Here is an 18882-nt window from a genome sequence, read left to right as displayed (position 1 = left end):
AACTATACCCCCTGCAACTATATACTGGCACATCCTATTCTGGCACAGGTATAATTAAACTGATCCACTGGTCCAGTACTGGAACAAATCCCACCCCGCACTCCCCCATTATCTCTTACATACCAGTGCCTGCGTCAAATACTCCGGGAGCATAGGTTAGATGAATATTGCAGCTATCTTTCTGCCTGAATTACGTCCCTTGTCCCCTTCTAGTCCAATATGGCATTTCCAGTTTTTGGTTCGCGGCATAATTGAGGAACTCTCTGAACTTGCCATTTATTGAATAATTACAGAAAATTTTGGGATATTGATTTGGACACATGAAAAATTGAAATAAGGTTGCTCAATTTTGTATTATTTCTGAAATGTACACCCCATTCAGGCAAAATACAAATCCTGATACGAGAGGTGAAATCATGGTATTTTAAACCTATTTCTTTACATGTCCTTGACAACTGAGTCTTTTTCTGTGATTTAAATTAATTTTGTCTTGAGATAATGTACATCAGCTTTGTCAAAGAGTTTTCCTTTCCTTCACACATCTCCCCTTCCCACCCCTCCCACATTTTTCAGGGATTCAACTAATTGTTCTTGAAATGATGGAAGAGCAACCTGTTTCTGAACTACTGTATGCAGGATATGGAAGGCCACCTTTGAAACTGCTCTTCTTTCACTTGATACCTCTTGGTAACACAATATGGAGTTGATTACATGGCTTTACCACACTACTCTATAATGTTGTATGTTAGAGTTCCAACTTGCTTTCCTGTTGTAATGTTCTGTCTGCATGTTTTTCACTAAATGCAAATAATTTTGCAGATCTCCTACGAAGACTTTCCAAGTCACAAAACACTGTTTTCTGTGGAAGAATTCAGTTATTCTTGGCTAGATTGTTTCCTTTATCAGAAAAATCAGGTAAGGAATTAGAATCATTGTAAGGAATTTCCATTTCCATTCATGAACCTTTGCTGTAGTGACTATTAAATAGAATAGATTTTGTACGTTGGTCTTCCCTACATTTCTCAAAAAGCTCCATATGAGAAGTGTTAGAATTGAAGGACATTCATTATATGTTTCCCAACAATATTTTGGGTTGTTCTACCTGATCCAAAATTCAGAATTCCGTTACATCAAGGTGCAACCTTTTCCAGAGTTTTTACAGTGAGATTAATAATGTAAAAAGTGGAACCGTAAGTCAAATCAGCGATTTCTGATTGATTTTAATCTGCAAGGATTTCAACAGAGCACTGTGTAGAACAACAGGAACCACTGACAGTAACTTCTGGATTTCTGTGTTTAACTACATATGTGCAGACGCCAGAAATTACTGTCAGTTTCATAATAATGAAGACGAAAACTGATGTTCTTGCCATCATTGCAACCACAAAATCTGGTTCCATGTCTGTTTCCATCCCCACTTGCTCTTATCTTTGTGATAGTTTATGGTTGAGTTTTTGTTTGGAACTTTTGTTTATAAACAAACTGCCCCTCTTTTTCTCTCTTTCTATGTTTCTCAAACTCATCATTTTAGTTAAGCTTTTTGTCACCTATTCTAATCTCTCTTACTGACTCAGCATATTACCCTTGTCTCCATTTTTAAAGCACATTGTGTCTTTTTGTGCAATAAATATGCTTTTTAATTGCAAGTGGCTGTCACCAACTAATGTAAATAGAGTAAAAATGTCATCTCCTCCTTAACCAACCTTCCTGAAAGCAGCCTGTGTTCCCATTTCCAGCCTGAGCAGTCATTTCAAGAAAGCCGAGCGATTACATGCACTTTAACAGCAGAATTAAGCAGCATGCTTTTCATTTGTGTACTGTTCCAGTTTTTATAAAGCAGAATATCATCTGATGTAAAATGTGTAGCGGGGCAGAGGGTTTGCAATTCTATTAACGAGGGAACATTGCCAACGTCAGAGCAGCTTTCTTAAAAGTCAACCCATGGAAAGAACTAGCTCAGGTGGGGTACCCGGACAAGCATTCAGGTCCTGCATGGACCAGCTGGTGATGGTATTTGTAGACATCTTCAACCTCTCTTTACACCAATCTGAGGTCCTACCTGCTTCAAGAAGACGACAATCATCCTGGTACCAAAGAAAGGCCAGGCAGCGTGCCTTAATGACTATCGTCCGGTGGCTCTGACATCCATCATTATGAAGTGCTTCGAAAGGTTAGTCATGGCACAAATCAATTCCTGCCTCCCAGACTGCTTGGATCCACTACAGTTCGCCTATTGCCGCTACAGGTCGCCTATTGCCGCTACAGGTCCACAGCAGATGCCATCTCCCTGGCCCTACACTCAACCCTGGAACACCTTGATAACAAAGACACTTCTGTCAGACTCCTATTTATCTACTACAGCTCAGCCTTCAACACCATTATTCCTACGAGACTCATCTCCAAACATTGTAGCCTGGGATTTAGCTCCTCCCACTGCAATTCGATCCTAGACTTCCTAACCCACAGACCGCAGTCAGTAAGGATAGGCAACAACGCCTCCTCCATGATCATCTTCAACACCGTTGCTCCGCAAAGCCATGTCCTCAGCTCCTTACTATTCACCTCTGACTGTATGGCCAAATTCCCCTCCAACTCAATTTTTAAGTTTGCTGATGACACCATTGTAGTGGGCCAGATCTCAAACAATAACGAGACACAGTACAGGAAAGAGATAGAGAAACTGGTGCGACGACAATAATCTCTTCCTCAATGTCAAAAAAACAAAGGAGATAGTCATCGACTTCAGGAAGCATAGTGGAGGGCTTGCTCCTGTGTCCATCAATGGGGACGAAGTAGAAATGGTCGAGAGCTTCAATTTTTTAGGTGTGCAGATCACCAACACCCTGTCTGGGTCCCTCCATGCTGACACTAGAGTTAAGAAAGCCTACCAATGCCTCTACTTTCTCAGGAGATTAAGGAAATTTGGCATGTCCACTAGAACTTTCACCAACCTTTACAGATGCACCATAGAAAGCATTATTTCCAGTTGTATTGCAGCTTGGTATGGCTCCTGCTCTATCCAAGGCCACAAATAACTACAAAGGGTCGTGAACGAAGCTCAGTCCATCACTCAAACGAGCTTCCCATCCATTGACACTGTCTACAGCTCCTGCTGCTTTGGATTTGCTTGCAGTTCATGAAGGCTCCCGTCCTGACTGCAGTAACTGACTCCATTTTAGTCTAACAAGCCCCAAACTGGCCAGCATTTGTCTGATCTCGCTGTACACAGTGAGTGCAAAGTTATAGATGGTGTCACACAGGATGTCTGGTCTTGGGTGTTTTGTTTGAAAGAGCCTGATAGAGGCTACAGAGGGTACTCCTGGGTTCATTCTGGGTCATTGATATGGCAAGTGTTGATCTGAGGATGACTTTGGAGTGGTTTAGCTTTCTTAGTTGAAACCTGTCCTTGCTACGCACTTAGGGGTGGTCAATGGCACAATCATCCCTGTGATAGTTACAAGTTTACCTGGAGTATTGTGTGCAGCTTTGGTGTCCTTATCTGAAAAAGGATGTCCTTGCTACAGAGGGAGTGCAGCGAAGGTTTACCAGACTGATTCCTGGGATGGCAGGTTTGTCATATGAGGAGAGACTAAATCGGTTTGGATTATATTCATTGGAGCTTAGAAGAGTGAGAGGGGATTTCATAGGAGCTTATAAAATTCTAACAGGATTAGATAGGGTAGATTCAGAAAGAATGTTCCTGATGGTGGTGGAGTCCAGAACTATGGGTTGTAGTTTGAGGATAAGGGATTGTAATAAGGCCTTGGAGGCAGAAGTCCCTTCACCAAAATCCCTTTATTTACAAGTCTGACAACAACATACAGAGTGCTTTCAGTTAACAGTCTACACTAGGAGTCCCAGAGGAACTGACATTCCTGATTAAAGACAAAGCAAGAGGTTCCCTGATTAGCCCATCAATTTGGCCCTTAATCAGGGAGTTCAAATTCTAACAGGCCAACCTCAATTGCCTGATTAAAGTCATTACAGGGATAAACCTTTTAGAACTGAGGTGAGGAGAAATTATTTCACCCAGAGAGTGGTGAGTCTTTGGAATTCACTACCACAGAAAGTAGTTGAGGCCAAAACGTTGTATGATTTCAAGAAGAAATCAGATATAGCTCTTAGGACGAAAGGGATTGAGGGATATGGGGGAAGGCAAATTAAATTCGATGATCAGCTATGATCAAAATGATTGGCGGAGCAGGCTCAAAGGGCCGAATGCCGTACTCCTATTTTCTACATTTCAATGTAAGTGATGATGCTGTTGAGGATGGTACACCTGATGATGATGTAATCTAGCTAGTGCCAGTGGCGTGATCTCAGCCGTCTCCAGGGCACCTTGTGTGCATGGCTTGGTTGGGAAGTAGCTGTCCATCTCAAATTCCTTGGTAACAGCAAAGCTCCAGCAACCTCTGTTCATTTTTGCCAATTTGCTGGGGTCTTATGCGCAATGCCCAACCTCTATAGTCAGTACCTACCCTTGCATTGAAGAAGACACAATGCCTCCATGCAGGCAATTCTGTTGATGGCAGAGTCAAGTATCTCATAGAACTGATCCTTGACATCTGGGATGGAGATGTATTGGACCATAGATGCACATAAGGTTAACCGTACCCACGCTCGTTGAAAAGCAAAAAGTAAGAAATCTTTCAAAACCTTCTGTGAGGGGTTCAATCATTGCAAGTAGTGTGTTGTTTACCTTGAAACCCACTCCATGCTCATGTGTTGTTTCTTGAGCTTTCCCCTCCCAGAAGAATGTGTCGCGTAGAAGACTCCAGCTTCATGGTTTAATGTTGGCACATCATGGGAAGCAAGCTTTATAAGTTATTTGAGGAAGCTGGAGTGTCCTCTCCAGGGTACAGGCCTGGGCAAATACTTTGGAGGCCAAGTTGCCCAAGCATCATGTCCACCCTCTCAGCATTGCTAGTGTTATCCAAAGGAAAGGATGAAACCAGTACTGCATGGTATCAGCTCTGCTGTAGGAGTTGCTGTAAGGCTGCCAAATCTATATAGAATCATAGAAACCAGAGAGTGATTACTGCACAGGAGCAGGCTGTTTTTTTGTGCCCTGGCTGGCTCTCTGCAAAAGCAGCTCATCTCGCCACACACCCCTGTCTTTTCTCCATAACCTTGCACGTTTTCCTCTCCAGATAATTATCCAGTTCTACTGAAGACTTTGATTGAATCTATCTCCACCACGCACTTGGGCATATGATTCAATGTTTTCCAGAGCCTAACCACTTGCTGTGTAAAAAACAAAAATGTTTGTTCATGTCACTGTTGCTTTTGCTAGTCACCTTAAATCAGTGTATTTTGGTTGTTGATCCGTTTGCCAACAGGAGCAATTTTTCCCAGTCTACTCTGTCCAAACTTTTCATTATTCTGAACGCCTTTATTAAATCTCCTTTTAATCTTCTCTTCTCCGTGAAGAACTGCCCCATCTTCTCTAATCTATCCATGTAACTGAAATTCCTCATCCCTGGAATCATTCTTGTGAATTGTTTTGTTCCCGCTCCAAAGACTTCACAACTTTTCTAAAGTGTGGTGCCCTGAATTGGCACAGTACTCTAGTTGAGACCAAACCAGTGTTATACACACGCTCCATAGCATGAGCCTTCTAACTCCAGAGGTGAGGGGTGCAAGTTGATCTATGCTAAAACTTTTAATGGAGCAAAGGGAGAGAAAATAATAATTTGCCAATTTTAATTTCTGCAGCCATCATTCTTATTTATCCAATTACTTTGTTTAGAATAAGAGGATTTTTTAGCAGGCATTTAAACTTAAATTGAAAATTAGCAGTTTGTGTCTATATTTTTCTTCCAATTTAAGAAAAGTGCAAGTGTTCATTACCAATGTCATCCTTGCTACACATCTTTCTGTATTGCACTCTTTATCAGCAGAGAGTGAAGCTCAAAATGTATTATAACCTTCAAAATTGATACCTGATTAAGGAGTATGATAACTGATCTTAGGTATGCATACCTTGCCACTCCATGCATTCAAACGTGCTCTGTCCCTGCTCTGAATGCTCAGTCTCAAATTTGACGAAATCTTACAATTTTAAATATTGGTTTGACCTCTTGCTCTGAGTTTAAACGTAGGCCATTGCTTTCATGTTGACTTGGTTCAGTTTCCCTCTGCAGTTATCACAACCCCTGTATGTTTCCAGCAGTTAGCTTTTTTAAAAAAAAGACCAGGCTGTATTTATCTTCAGCTGGTTTTATGCCTTTTCTTTTCTGTCTTTGATTCGTATTTCCTGCTCTCCCCTTGCTCAACATGTTCAATAATAGGCTGTTTTAAAATCTTATTTTCTCTTCGCAGCTCTGCTTAGTGGGTTCTCTTCATTTACTTTGATTTTTTTTCAAAACTATTTCATTTCATTTTGTCTCAAGTCTTTCAAGTTTTCACTCTAGTTTATTTTAGCTCCTTTTTATGTACTTGAGCGTTTTTTTTTTTAAATCAGTTTTTTTTTGCTATCTTTCTGCTTGTACCAAAATGTTGGTTCTCGACCTCCATGACCTGAATGCTGCTATTATGACAACTCCTCCATCATCCCAAACCTTAGCAAGCTCTTTTGATCTGAGAATGGACATTAGTAGTTGGTGTAATTTCTTAGTAGTTGGTGTAATTTTCTCTGCTCTAAACTCATGTGGGGAGACTGACTTATTGGTTATATCACGGCATTAGTAATCCAGAGGCCCAGGCTAATGATCTGGAATCATGGATTCAAATTCCACAATGGTAGCAGTAATGGTGACCATAATTAAAAACCCATCTGGTTTGTTCGTGCCCCTTAAGGAAGGAAATCTGCCTTCCTTACCTGGTCTGGCTTGCATGTGACCTCAGATCGGAAGCTTTGTGGATTAACTGCCCTCTGTAATGGCCAAGCAAGCCACTCGGTTCAAGGGAATTAGGGCTGAGCAACAAACACTGGCTTTGTGACACCCACATCCCATGTAAGAATCAATTTTAAAATACCTCTCTCCCCAATCATCGAACTTTATATAATTCAACTCCAACTATTAGCGTGTTAAGAAAAACATGCCTAGAGCTGTGCTACAATAATTAGCCACAACTATCGCACGTTTAGCAACGCTGACCGATTGTAAGTCTGCTTTGTTTTAAATTTCAGGGCTCAACTTGCAAAGCCAGTTTAACTTGGAAAATGTCACTGTGTTTAACACTAATGAACAGGATAGCACCCTGGGGCTGAAGGTGAGTGTTTACGGAGTGAAAACTACAATTGAGCTATATACCACTAAAAGTTGTTATATGTTTGTGTGATTACTAATTATTTTTTATATTTTTTGAGAATTTGCAACACACCGAAGATAGAGAAGATGGAATGGAAGTTGAAGAAGGAGAGACAGGTGATGAGGAGCCTGCGACAACTTGGTAAGGAACTTTTTATTAACCTTGGAGAACTATAGAAATGACCCATACTTAGCCTTATTTGGAGCATGTGTGTTTTAAGTGTAATTTGTATGAAAGTTGCTGCTGAATATAAACATAGAATTTACAGTATCAAAACAGGCCATTTGCCTCAACTGGTCTGTATTGCTGTTAGTGCTCCACACTGGACCCCTCCAATCCTATGTCATTAACCTATCTGCATATTCTTCTATTCCCTTCTCATAACTATGACTTAAAGGCATCGTGCTAATCAGTTACTCCCCAACTTCCACATTTAACCAGTGACTTTCTTATATTGCAGCTCCTAATTGTGGGCTCCCCTGCAAGTGGAAATATCATCCATACATTTACCCTATCAAATGTCTTAATTTACAGACCTGGTTCAGGTCATCCCTTGGGCTCCTATTTTCTAGTAGATATTCTCAGTTCAGGTATCGCTCTTGTAAATATTCTTTGCACCTTTTCCAGTTTTTTGATATCTGTTTTATAACAGAGACCAAAAAGTGCACAATACTCAAATGAGGGCAAACCAAGCTTCTGTGTAACCTTAAAATAACTCCCCTTTAGTTAAACATTTAAACATTAGCAGGTATGCTTCTGAGAAAGCAAAGTTTTTTTCCTTTATTCAGTCATTGATAGTGTACAAGCAAACACTACTAAATTCTCCCACACTGAAACTGAACAGGCGCCAGAGTGTGGCAACTCGGGGATTTTCACAGTAACTTCATTGCAGTGTTAATGTAAGCCTATTGTGACACTAATAAATAAACTTTAAAATGTATGTTGTCTCTATTTTAAAAAAATAATTAGTTGTATTAACCAACTTCCACAATAATAGATAGAAACTTGGAGATATATTTGTATAAGTATTTAGTAGAATATTATTATCGATGTACGTATCTTTAGGTCAGAAAAATCAATTGGAATTCAACAGATTTTCATGACAAGGATATGATAAGCCTAATGAGCTTGCTTTTAGGGTTATGGAACTGACTTTAAATGTGTAATAATTATGAAACTATTGTGTTTCATTCTTTTAGGTATATATATTTCTTATAAGCCCATTTCAAATTGGCTGCTGCCTTACATAATTGAATCAAGTGATTGGATTTTTGTTGATTGCTTCTTGGGCTTGCATGTTCTAAATGTTGATCCACTCATGCCATTTACAAAAGCTTTGTTTAATGTTTTCTCCCGTAGCCTTATTTAGTGTCAGTCCTTATATATATTTTCTTGTTTTAAATAGCTCTGTTCCAATTGATTACAACTTGTACCGCAAGTTTTGGTCACTCCAAGACTTCTTCAGAAATCCATTGCAATGTTATGAGAAAATTTCTTGGAAGACATTTCTAAAGGTAAAATCAATTCATTAGCATGATGGGTCTCTAAAAAGCTCTTTCGTTGTGCTTGTGTTTTATTTTTTTAAATCCGTATTTATCAGGTCATGGTGTTAAATTGTTATAATTCCCAGAGGAGGTTCTGTAATTGCATATAAGTTGCTTTTGGAGGAAGGGAATCTTTGCCCCACCTGTTCCTGAAGCTTGGAATAAAAACAGAAAATCATGGTAATACTCAGCAGGTCTGGCAGTATCTGTGGAGAGAAGAGTTAATGTTTTAGATTAATGATCTTTTATCAGGACTGGGAAAAGTTAGAAATATAATAAGTTATAAGTATGTCAACTGTGGGAGGATGCAAAATGAACAGAAGGGAAGGTGTGTGATCGGGAAGAAATGCGAGATATTAAATGACAAACTAATTGGTGGGGTAGAGCCAGAGGGAGTCATAATGGGACAAATAAAGAAACAAAAGATGTGTCCAGAGGAGTTCTGAATGGTAGAATGATGAACAACTGCCATCCAAGAGCAAAAACAAGATTAAGACTAACCAATAAATAAAGAAAAGGAAACAAAATGAAGGGCAAGGATTGTGGTTTGAAATTGTTGAGTCCAGAAGGCCTAATTGAAAAATGAGGTGCTGTTCCTCCTGCTGATGGTGTGCTTCATTGAAACAGTGCCATGGGCTGAGGGTAGAGATATCAGCATGAGAACAAGATAGAGAAAATGACAAGCTACCAGAAGCCCGGGGACTGAATGGCAGTGTTCCGCAAAGCAGCCACCCAATCTATGTTTGCCCTCATCAGTGTAGAGCAGACCACATTGCGGTAACGCAATATACTAAATTCAAAGAAGGACATATAAATTGATGTTTCACCTGGAAGGAGTGTTTGGGGCCATTGCAAGTGAGGAGCAAGGAGATAAAAGAGCAGATGTTGCATGTGTTTTGCTTGTATGGAAAGGTGCTGTGGGAAGGGACGGGATGTAGGATGTGTTGGAGGAGTGGACCAGGGTGTCATAGACGTGAGGGGTGCAGTTTTGATTGGTCGTGGTATCAAGGTGACAGAAAGGCAGAGGATGATCCATTCAGTGCACAGGCTGGTGGAATGGATGGTTCAAGACAGGAGGGAAAGTGATGTTAGTAGAAATGCAGGAAATAGGTTGGACGTGATTGTGAGCCCTGCCAACTATGGTGGTGGGAATCCTCGGCTGAGGAAAATATCCGAAGCGCTGATGTGGAAGGTTGTATCACAACAGGTGCTGCAGAGGAAGAAAAACTGGGAGAGTGAATTAGAGTCTTTGTGAGAAATAGGATGTGAGGAAATGAAGTCGAAGTAGCATGAGAGTCAGGAGGTAATAAAGAATATATGTTACGTGTGTGTACAGATCAGTGTGTGCATACACATAGGGTCAGTGCATACTGTGTGTTCATATACTCGTCAGTGTGTGTACAGGGACAGTGTGCGTACAGGATAAAACAGGTAGAACAGCCTATCCAAAGAAATAAAGACAGAGAAATTGACAAAGGAAAGAGTCAGATATGGATTCTGAGGGATAGAAAGGTGGAAATTGGAGATGTGGAGGAATTAGGGCCGGAATTCTCCCAAAAAAATTCGAAGTGTTGAATTTGTGGGAAAACTCGAGTAATTCACGCTGTTTTTTGGGGCTGACCCGACCATTCCTGGTCGCTGGCATCCCTCCTGCCCCAACCGATCCCTACTTCAGGGTGGCAGCAGGACCTTCCACCCCCACTGATTGCCCACCCCTTGGCAATGCCCAATGGGCAGTGCTAAGGTGTCCTGTGGGAATGGACACTTTGCCCCTTGGGCAGTGCCAGGGTGCCCATGTCCAAGGGACCACACCCCCCCACCCCCCCCCCCCCCCCCCCCCCCCGTCCAACCCCCTGGGGGGCCCGATTGCCCCCCCCCACTTTACTCCAGCGAGGTCGTCCCGATAGTCCCCTGAAAATGGGGACCAACTGTAAATCCTACTAGAGTGAAATACTCCTAGCGGGCCTGGAGAATTGAGTCCCAGGCCCACTATTTACATTTAAATTATATTAAAAACACATTAAAATCAGTTACCTGGTCTTCCTGCCGGTTTCCAGCACAGATCTGACGGCGGCAGAAATCCGGCGCTGGGAGATGTACTCGTGGTGGGACTGCATGCACGGCTGTGAGATTCTCCCACCCCACTGTGCTAGCAGGGTGGGAGAATCACCCCCTTGCCGTTCATGGAGAATAAGACATAATTGGGACCAGGAAACTAGAAACATCAAAAGAGTCATGGATGTGGATGGGGAGAGACTGGACGAGAGAGTCAAGATGGGGAGAACTAAGCTCCATAGGCAGGAACAGTGACAGGTTTACCAGGGCAAAAATGATAGGTTTACCAGGGCAGCCCTGTTTGTGGATCTTGGGAAAGAGATGCAAGCTGGCTATTTGGAGTTGAGTGACTACAATGTTAGAAGCTGAGGAGGGAAGATGTCCAGAGGCGAAACGGACTGTGACACTCTTGGAAACAATGGCTTGATGTTTGGTGGTGCAGCCAATGTCTGGAGAAGGTAGGAAGTGTTGAAGAATTGGAGTTCAACCTCTACTAGATAGAAGTCAATTCATCAGACTTCAACAGCACCACCCCCTTCAGCAGTTTTGATGACCATGTTCAGGTTGGACCTGAGAAAACAGATTGCAGCAAGTTCAGAGAGAGACAGGTTATTATCAGTGACAGGAGCAGAGAAATGGAGATGGCCAGCATCTTGCACAGTTAGGTTTTGCACGCTTGCAAGCTACAATAAACATAGAGGTTTATTTACAGCATGGAAACAGGCCCTTCGGCCCAACTTGTCCATGCCGCCCTTTTTTAAAACCCGTAAGCTAATCCCAATTGCCCGCATTTGGCCCATATCCCTCTATACCCATCGTACCCATGTAACTATCTAATTGCTTTTTAAAAGACAAAATTGTACCCTCCTCTACTACTACCTCTGGCAGCTTGTTCCAGATATTCACCACCCTCTGTGTGAAAACATTGCCCCTCTGGACACTTTTGTATCTCTCCCCTCTCACCTTAAACCTATGCCCTCTAGTTTTAGACTCCCCTACCTTTGGGAAAATATATTGACTATCAAGCTGATCTGTGCCCCTCATTATTTTATAAACCTCTATAAGATCACCCCTCAGCTTCCTATGCTCCAGAGAAAAAAGTCCCAGTCTATCCAGCCTCTCCTTATAACTCAATCCATCAAGTCCCGGTAGCATCCTAGTAAATTTTTTCTGCACTCTTTCTAGTTTAATGATATCCTTTCTATAATAGGGTGACCAGAATTGCATACAGTATTCCAAGTGTGGCCGTACCAATGTCTTGTACAACTTTAACATGACGTCCCAACTTCTGTATTCAATGTTCTGACCAGTGAAACCAAGCATGCCGAATGCCTTCTTCACCACTCTGTCCACCTGTGACTCCACTTTCAAGGAGCTATGAACATGTACCCCTAGATCTCTTTGTTCTGTAACTCTCCCCAACGCCCTACCATTAACTGAGTAAGTCCTGCTCTGGTTCAATCTACCAAAATGCATCACCTCGCATTTGTCTAAATTAAACTCCATCTGCCATTCGTCAGCCCACTGGCCCAATTGATCAAGATCCCACTGCAATTGGAGATAACTTTCTTCACTGTCCACTATGCCACCAATCTTGGTGTCATCTGCAAACTTACTAACCATGCCTCCTATATCCTCATCCAAATCATTAATATAAATGACATACTAATTTCTCTCTGGCTACCATCTAGAAAAATCTGGCAGGCTTATTTTGGAATTGCTATTGGCTGCCTGAGACATGCTCTTTGTGAGCCAGTGGTGCCAGGACCCTAATAGAAAATTCCATCTTTCCATAAGCAACTATCAGTATTGTTGTGAATTAGCCATCCAGTTGCCTCAAAGATTACATATTGCTTCATGTAGTAACCAGGCTGAGGATGCTTGAGTTGGGCAGCCAATTAAGTGTTGGGAATCACACGAGGTACTGAATTATGAATTTTAGATTTAGAATTAAAGGTTGACCTCTGTTTGACCAACACACACAAGTTGGTGAAGATCAAAAATAGATTATGGCAAGTTGTGTAATGACTTACAGAACAGTAATTTAAATGTGTCCAGTTTAACCTGTCCTTTGGCTTCTCTCCATTTAATTAATTTCAGAATGCAACCCATGAAGAGTCTACGTAATAGAATAAAATACCTTTTTTTTATGTTTGTAAAATGTTCATGGTCCTGAAAAATTGAATGGTTTTTTATCGTAACCCATTTATATGAATTTACTCCACAGCATTCAGATGAAGTGTTGGATGTTTTCAGAAGCTACAAATTAGATGATATGCAGGCTTCAAAGAAGAAGCATGAAGAGTTAAAATCTTCAGGGGAGGAGCATGTTTACTTTGCTAAATTCTTGACTAGTGAAAAGGTATTTTTTGATCTTCACAAAAGTTTACTTTGGTCATTGGATTTAATATACTTTTGGATATGGAATTTTATGCACTAGTAATTGCTCTTATCTGTGGCTTTTCCTCTTGCGGCTTCCATAAACTTGAATTTTCTGTGATACAAAATTGTATGCGCACTATGTATAAATTAAATTGCCCAAGATTAATACACTCATGACTTACAATACATAATACACTAGAGGTTTTGTAGGCTGTCTGCCATGTTCTCCTGCCTCTCAAAAGGTAGGATATACAATATTAGATTATCAAGTATAGGTTAACCCTACTTGGTCAGATTTATTTACAGGTTAATTAAACCACAGAAGCAAACTTGTAGAGCAAGAAACCATCAGCACAAAATTCAAAAATAAAACTAGAATGAGTCCAAGAAGGCTTAAAATGTTTTTTATAAGAACAGATTTATTGTACCATTGGATAATTGAAAGGGCTTTTGTGATATTAAACAATATACTACTGAAGATGCAAACTTCAATTCATGGAGTTCAAATCTGCAGCAAGCACCAAAACCTAAGAAGCTCAACTCTATATGTAATCAGTGATTTCAGTCTTGTCATCTCTGGATTAAAGGCACAAAGATATAAGATTGAATGAAATCATTTTAAACGGTTACTCGTATATGGTCATTTTCAAGTGCTGGTTAGTGTCATGGCCAAGTATAATTTAATTAGCATTTCAACCAAAGTCCTCATATCTTGGCTGATTTCATGATAAATCATTCTGGCCTCAGCCTGTTATTAATTGCCTCTGATCTTAGTTTTGTACTTTGATAAGAAATGGCAGCTTCCATTTTCATTCTCAAATAATAGCAAAACACTGCGGATGCTGGAAATCTGAAACATAAATTAAACTCAGATGGTCTGGCAGCATCTATGAAGAGAAACAGAATTGACTCTAAATGACCCTCCTGCAGAACTGTTTCTTGACAGATGCTGCCAGAACTGCTGAGTTTATCCAGCATTTTCTGATTTTATTCCATTTCAATTCTAAACATTTCAGAACTCTTGAGGTACAGTCTACTGTTACAATAGCCTCTTTGAGAATGATCAGTGTAAGTTGGGAGTAGGATAGTTCTTGCAACCCATGAATGAGCATGCAACATTATATCCCCACATTTCTGATAGATATTGACATTTTCTATCTATTTACCTTTATCAAGATAGGTTAAAAATTCAAAATGTATCTGCTTTCAGTTCCATGTTACTGGACCATGTTTCAAACTTTTTTTTAGATTCTAGTCGCTAACATCAATAGCATGAGACCAATTATGCAGGATGCCAATAGATGCCTACAGCCTAGTTCCTTCCTGTCCATTGCAAACCCCCAGATTTCCCAAAATTTTGTGAGGCTCCTGTAACGGCATGAAAAATTGCCACAACAGTCTTGAGTATTTGAATTCAGAAAATTTCACTTGCAAATTTCCTAACTTTACTTTTTCTTTTGTTAGTTGATGGATCTACAACTGAACGACAGCAACTTCAGACGGCATATCCTTTTGCAATATTTGATATTGTTCCAATATCTGAAGGGCCAAGTCAAATTTAAAAGGTAACCTGTCTAAAAATATTCAGTATGTATCAGTTGAGGTTACATAGTCTTAACATCTACAGTTAAGGATGCACCATTACTGTTTTATTAAGTTTAGTGGTACATCCAAAAATGCTTTAGGTTCTTCAGAGTCAGCATGTGAATAGAACAATAGCAAGATCTTAGGAAAGACATAAATCATGGGATGAGGGCGGAGAGGCAGAAAAGGAGTCAGTGGAAAAGTTGATAGAACTCACATTTCAGCTGTTCGTTTCAAAATCTTGTACTCTGGAATAATTTCTTGATGTATAAAAAAATGGATATGTCACCAATAAGGACACTTTTGGATAATATGATTCAACCTTTTCCTTGTGGGAAATAATCTTAAAACTTATTTTTTTGAATAGAAATAAATCCTAGGTAACAGGTACCAAAGCTGGGAAATAACCTTAAAACTTATTTAAATAGAAATAAATCTTTGATAACACGTACCAAAGCTATTCTAACATAGTGAAACAAGTGATTGTGTTCATAAGAACATAAGAAATAGGAGCAGGAGTAGACCATCTGGCCCTTCGAGCCTGCCCCGCCATTCAACAAGATCATGGCTGATCTGAAGCGAATCAGTTCCACTTACCCGCCTGCTCCCCATATCCCCTAATTCCCTTATCGATCAGAAAACTATCTACGCGTGATTTAAACATATTCAACGAGGAAGCCTCCACCACTTCAATGGGCAGAGAATTCCAGAGATTCACTACCCTCTGAGAGAAGAAGTTCCCCCTCAACTCTGTTCTGAACCGGCCCCCCCTTATTTTGAGGCTGTGCCCTCTAGTTCTGGTTTCCCTTCTAAGTGGAAAGAATCTCTCCACCTCTACCCTATCCAGCCCCTTCATTATCTTATATGTCTCTATAAGATCACCCCTCATCCTTCTAAACTCCAATGAGTACAGACCCAATCTGTTTAATCTCTCCTCATAAGCCACACCCCTCATCTCCGGTATCAACCTGGTGAACCTTCTCTGCACTCCCTCCAAGGCCAATATATCCTTTCGCAAATAAGGGGACCAAAACTGCACACAGTACTCCAGTTGCGGCCTCACCAGTGCCTTGTACAGTTGCAGCAAGACCTCCCTGCTTTTATATTCTATCCCCCTCGCGATAAAGGCCAACATTCCATTCGCCTTCTTGATCACCTGCTGCACCTGCAGACTGAGTTTTTGCGATTCGTGCACAAGGACCCCCAGGTCCCTCTGCACAGTCGCACGATGTAATTTTTCTCCATTTAAATAATATTCCAATTTACTATTATTTCTTCCAAAGTGGATAACCTCACATTTGCTAACGTTATATTCCATCTGCCAGATCCTCGCCCACTCGCTCAGCCTATCCAAATCTCTCTGCAGACTTTCCGCGTCCTCCACGCAATTCGCTTTCCCACTCACCTTCGTGTCATCAGCAAACTTGAATACCCTAGATTCAGTCCCCTCCTCCAGATCATCTATGTAAATGGTAAACAATTGAGGCCCCAGCACCGATCCCTGCGGCACGCCACTGGTCACCAACTGCCAACCAGAAAAGCACCCATTTATCCCAACTCTCTGCTTCCTGTTAGATAGCCAATCCCCAATCCATGCCAACACCTTACCCCAACTCCGTGTACCCCAATCTTCTGCAGCAACCTTTTGTGAGGCACCTTATCGAACGCCTTCTGGAAATCTAAAAACACCACATCCACCGGTTCCCCTCTGTCAACCGCGCTAGTGACATCTTCATAAAAGTCCAGTAGATTCGTCAAACACGACTTTCCCTTCATGAATCCATGCTGCGTCTGCTTGATCGAACCATTCTTATTCAGGTGCTCTGTTATTTCCTCTTTAATAATGGACTCTAGCATCTTCCCAACTACGGACGTTAAGCTAACCGGCCTGTAGTTACCGGCCTTTTGTCTACTTCCTTTTTTAAACAGCGGCGTAACAGTAGCTGTTTTCCAGTCAGCCGGCACTACCCCAGAGTCCAGCGAATTTGGATAAATTACTACTAACGCATCTGCTATTACCTCAGCCATTTCTTTCAGTACCCTGGGATGCATTCCATTCGGGCCCGGGGACTTGTCTACCTTCAGTCCTATTAGTCTACCAAGCACCACCTCCTTAGTAACAGTAATTGTATTAAGGACCTCCCCTCCCACCAACTCTCGATCTCTAATATTCGGCAAACTATTTGTGTCTTCCACCGTGAAGACCGACACAAAGAACTTATTTAAAGTCTCAGCCATTTCCTCGTTTTCCACTATTAAATCCCCCCTCTCATCTTCCAAGGGTCCAACATTCACTCTTTGCTAAAAGACAGGAAAAGCTCTATCTGGTTATAATTGAAAGCCCTTGAATCCTACTACTCATGTCATCATCTGTTGCCACAACCATAAGAAATGAAAAATGTGAAGGAATTAAATGGAAAAGACATTATTCTGCAAATAAGATATAACATGAATAGAGAATGAGACAGTCCAGTCATAAACAGTATGTAAATGATTGAAAATTTAATGAATTCAACCTGACAACATACGATCAATGAACTTTAATGCAGAATGCAATAGACCTTTCATTTTAGGGTGTAAATTAAGGAGACCTACATTTTGCAATGTGTTCTAATTATTTGTATACTGAATTGTTCATGATTGTGCAATTCCTTTATTATTTTAATGATTGATTACTTGTTTTGTGTATTATCAGCACAAGTCAGCACCTGTCACCCTCCTTTCCCCCCCCCCCCTCCTCTCTCCTCTCTCTCCCTCTTTCTCTCCTCTCACCTTCTCTCTTTTCGTGCCTGACTTCTGAATTCACAGTTATTCATTTTGAGCTTTTGCAGTGAATTCCTGCCTACCCTCGATAACCTTTCACCCCCTTATTAATCAAGAATCTATCTAGCATGTCCTTAAAAATATTCAAAGACTCTGTTTCCTCTGCCTTCTGAGGAAGAGCATTCCAGAGAGTTAGGAATCTGAGAGAGAAAAATTGCCTCATCACTGTCTAAAATGGGTGACACTTTATTTTTAAACCGTGATCCTTAGTTCTAGATTCTCCCACAAGAAGAAATGCCCTCTCCAAATCCACCCTGTCAACACCCTCAAGATCTTGAAGGTTTTGATCAAACCACCTCTTGCTTTTATAAGCTCCAGTGGATAAAAGTCTCACCGTTCAATGATTCCTTATAAGACAACACACCCATTCCTGTCATTAGTCCAGTAAACCTTCTCTGAACTGCTTCTAACACATTTACATCTCTCCTTTAATAAGGAGACCAATACTGTACATGGGACTCCAGATGTGGCCTCACCAATGACCTGTACAACTGAAGCACCACCTCTCTACTTTTGTAATCAATTACCCTCTCAATAAATGATAACATTCTATTGGCTTTCCTAATTACTTGTTGTACCTGTATATTAGCCTTTTGTGATTAATGCACCAAGACACACGCATACCTCTGAATTTCAAGCTCTGCAATCTCTCACCATTTAGGCTTCTTTATTCCTCCTGCCAAAGTGGAGAGTTTCACATATGTCCACATTACACTCAATTTTTGCCCGATCATTGTCCACTAACTTAACCTATCTATGTCCCTTATAGGATACCTGTGCAGATAGTATTGAAGGCTGTGGAAATAAATGGCTGAGACTTTGATTAATATTTTAGAAACTTTATACCTGTAAGATGTATTCAGAAACGTCAGACACATGTTATGGGAAAATAAATCCGTGAAAAGGTGTTGAAAAAGATGCTCAAGCTTGTTAAATAGGATGGTTCATCTTGAGCACAAGAGACCACAAATAATGAACAATTTTCAAATAGCTTACCACCATCTACAGCTATTAAAAATTGCAGTGAATGTAGTGTGACCTAGTATAATTCTGCTTCACAGCTCCTATTGTGTGTTGACTGATGAACAGTCCCTCTGGATTGAAGATACCACCAAAGCAGTTTATCAGGTTGGTAGAAAGGAATTAATTGCTAAGTTTTACTGTAACATCATTCATTTTCTCATCATTTGTGTTTTTAACAAAAAATACTAAATGCATTCTGTCTTTTCATGAGTAGCAG

The 18882-nt window shown here is 40.8% G+C and overlaps 1 protein-coding gene across 2 annotated transcripts in view; it reads left to right on the top strand.

Moving 5' to 3' along the window:
- thoc1 (THO complex 1) overlaps positions 1-18882 on the top strand; it is a 58156-nt gene that overhangs the window by 21805 nt on the left and 17469 nt on the right. For both annotated transcript variants that reach the window (XM_078216083.1, XM_078216085.1), the window contains exons 7-13: positions 820-915; positions 7133-7215; positions 7313-7395; positions 8660-8768; positions 13081-13215; positions 14700-14800; positions 18704-18770. In XM_078216083.1, the coding sequence (XP_078072209.1) occupies positions 820-915; positions 7133-7215; positions 7313-7395; positions 8660-8768; positions 13081-13215; positions 14700-14800; positions 18704-18770 (674 nt within the window). The remainder of the gene's footprint in view (positions 1-819; positions 916-7132; positions 7216-7312; positions 7396-8659; positions 8769-13080; positions 13216-14699; positions 14801-18703; positions 18771-18882) is intronic.

The sequence above is a fragment of the Mustelus asterias genome, chromosome 7 (assembly GCF_964213995.1).
Source record: "Mustelus asterias chromosome 7, sMusAst1.hap1.1, whole genome shotgun sequence".
In the NCBI taxonomy this organism is placed as follows: domain Eukaryota; kingdom Metazoa; phylum Chordata; class Chondrichthyes; order Carcharhiniformes; family Triakidae; genus Mustelus; species Mustelus asterias.
The sequence above is the reverse complement of the archived record's forward strand: the minus strand, read 5'-3'. Positions and strand labels throughout refer to the sequence as shown.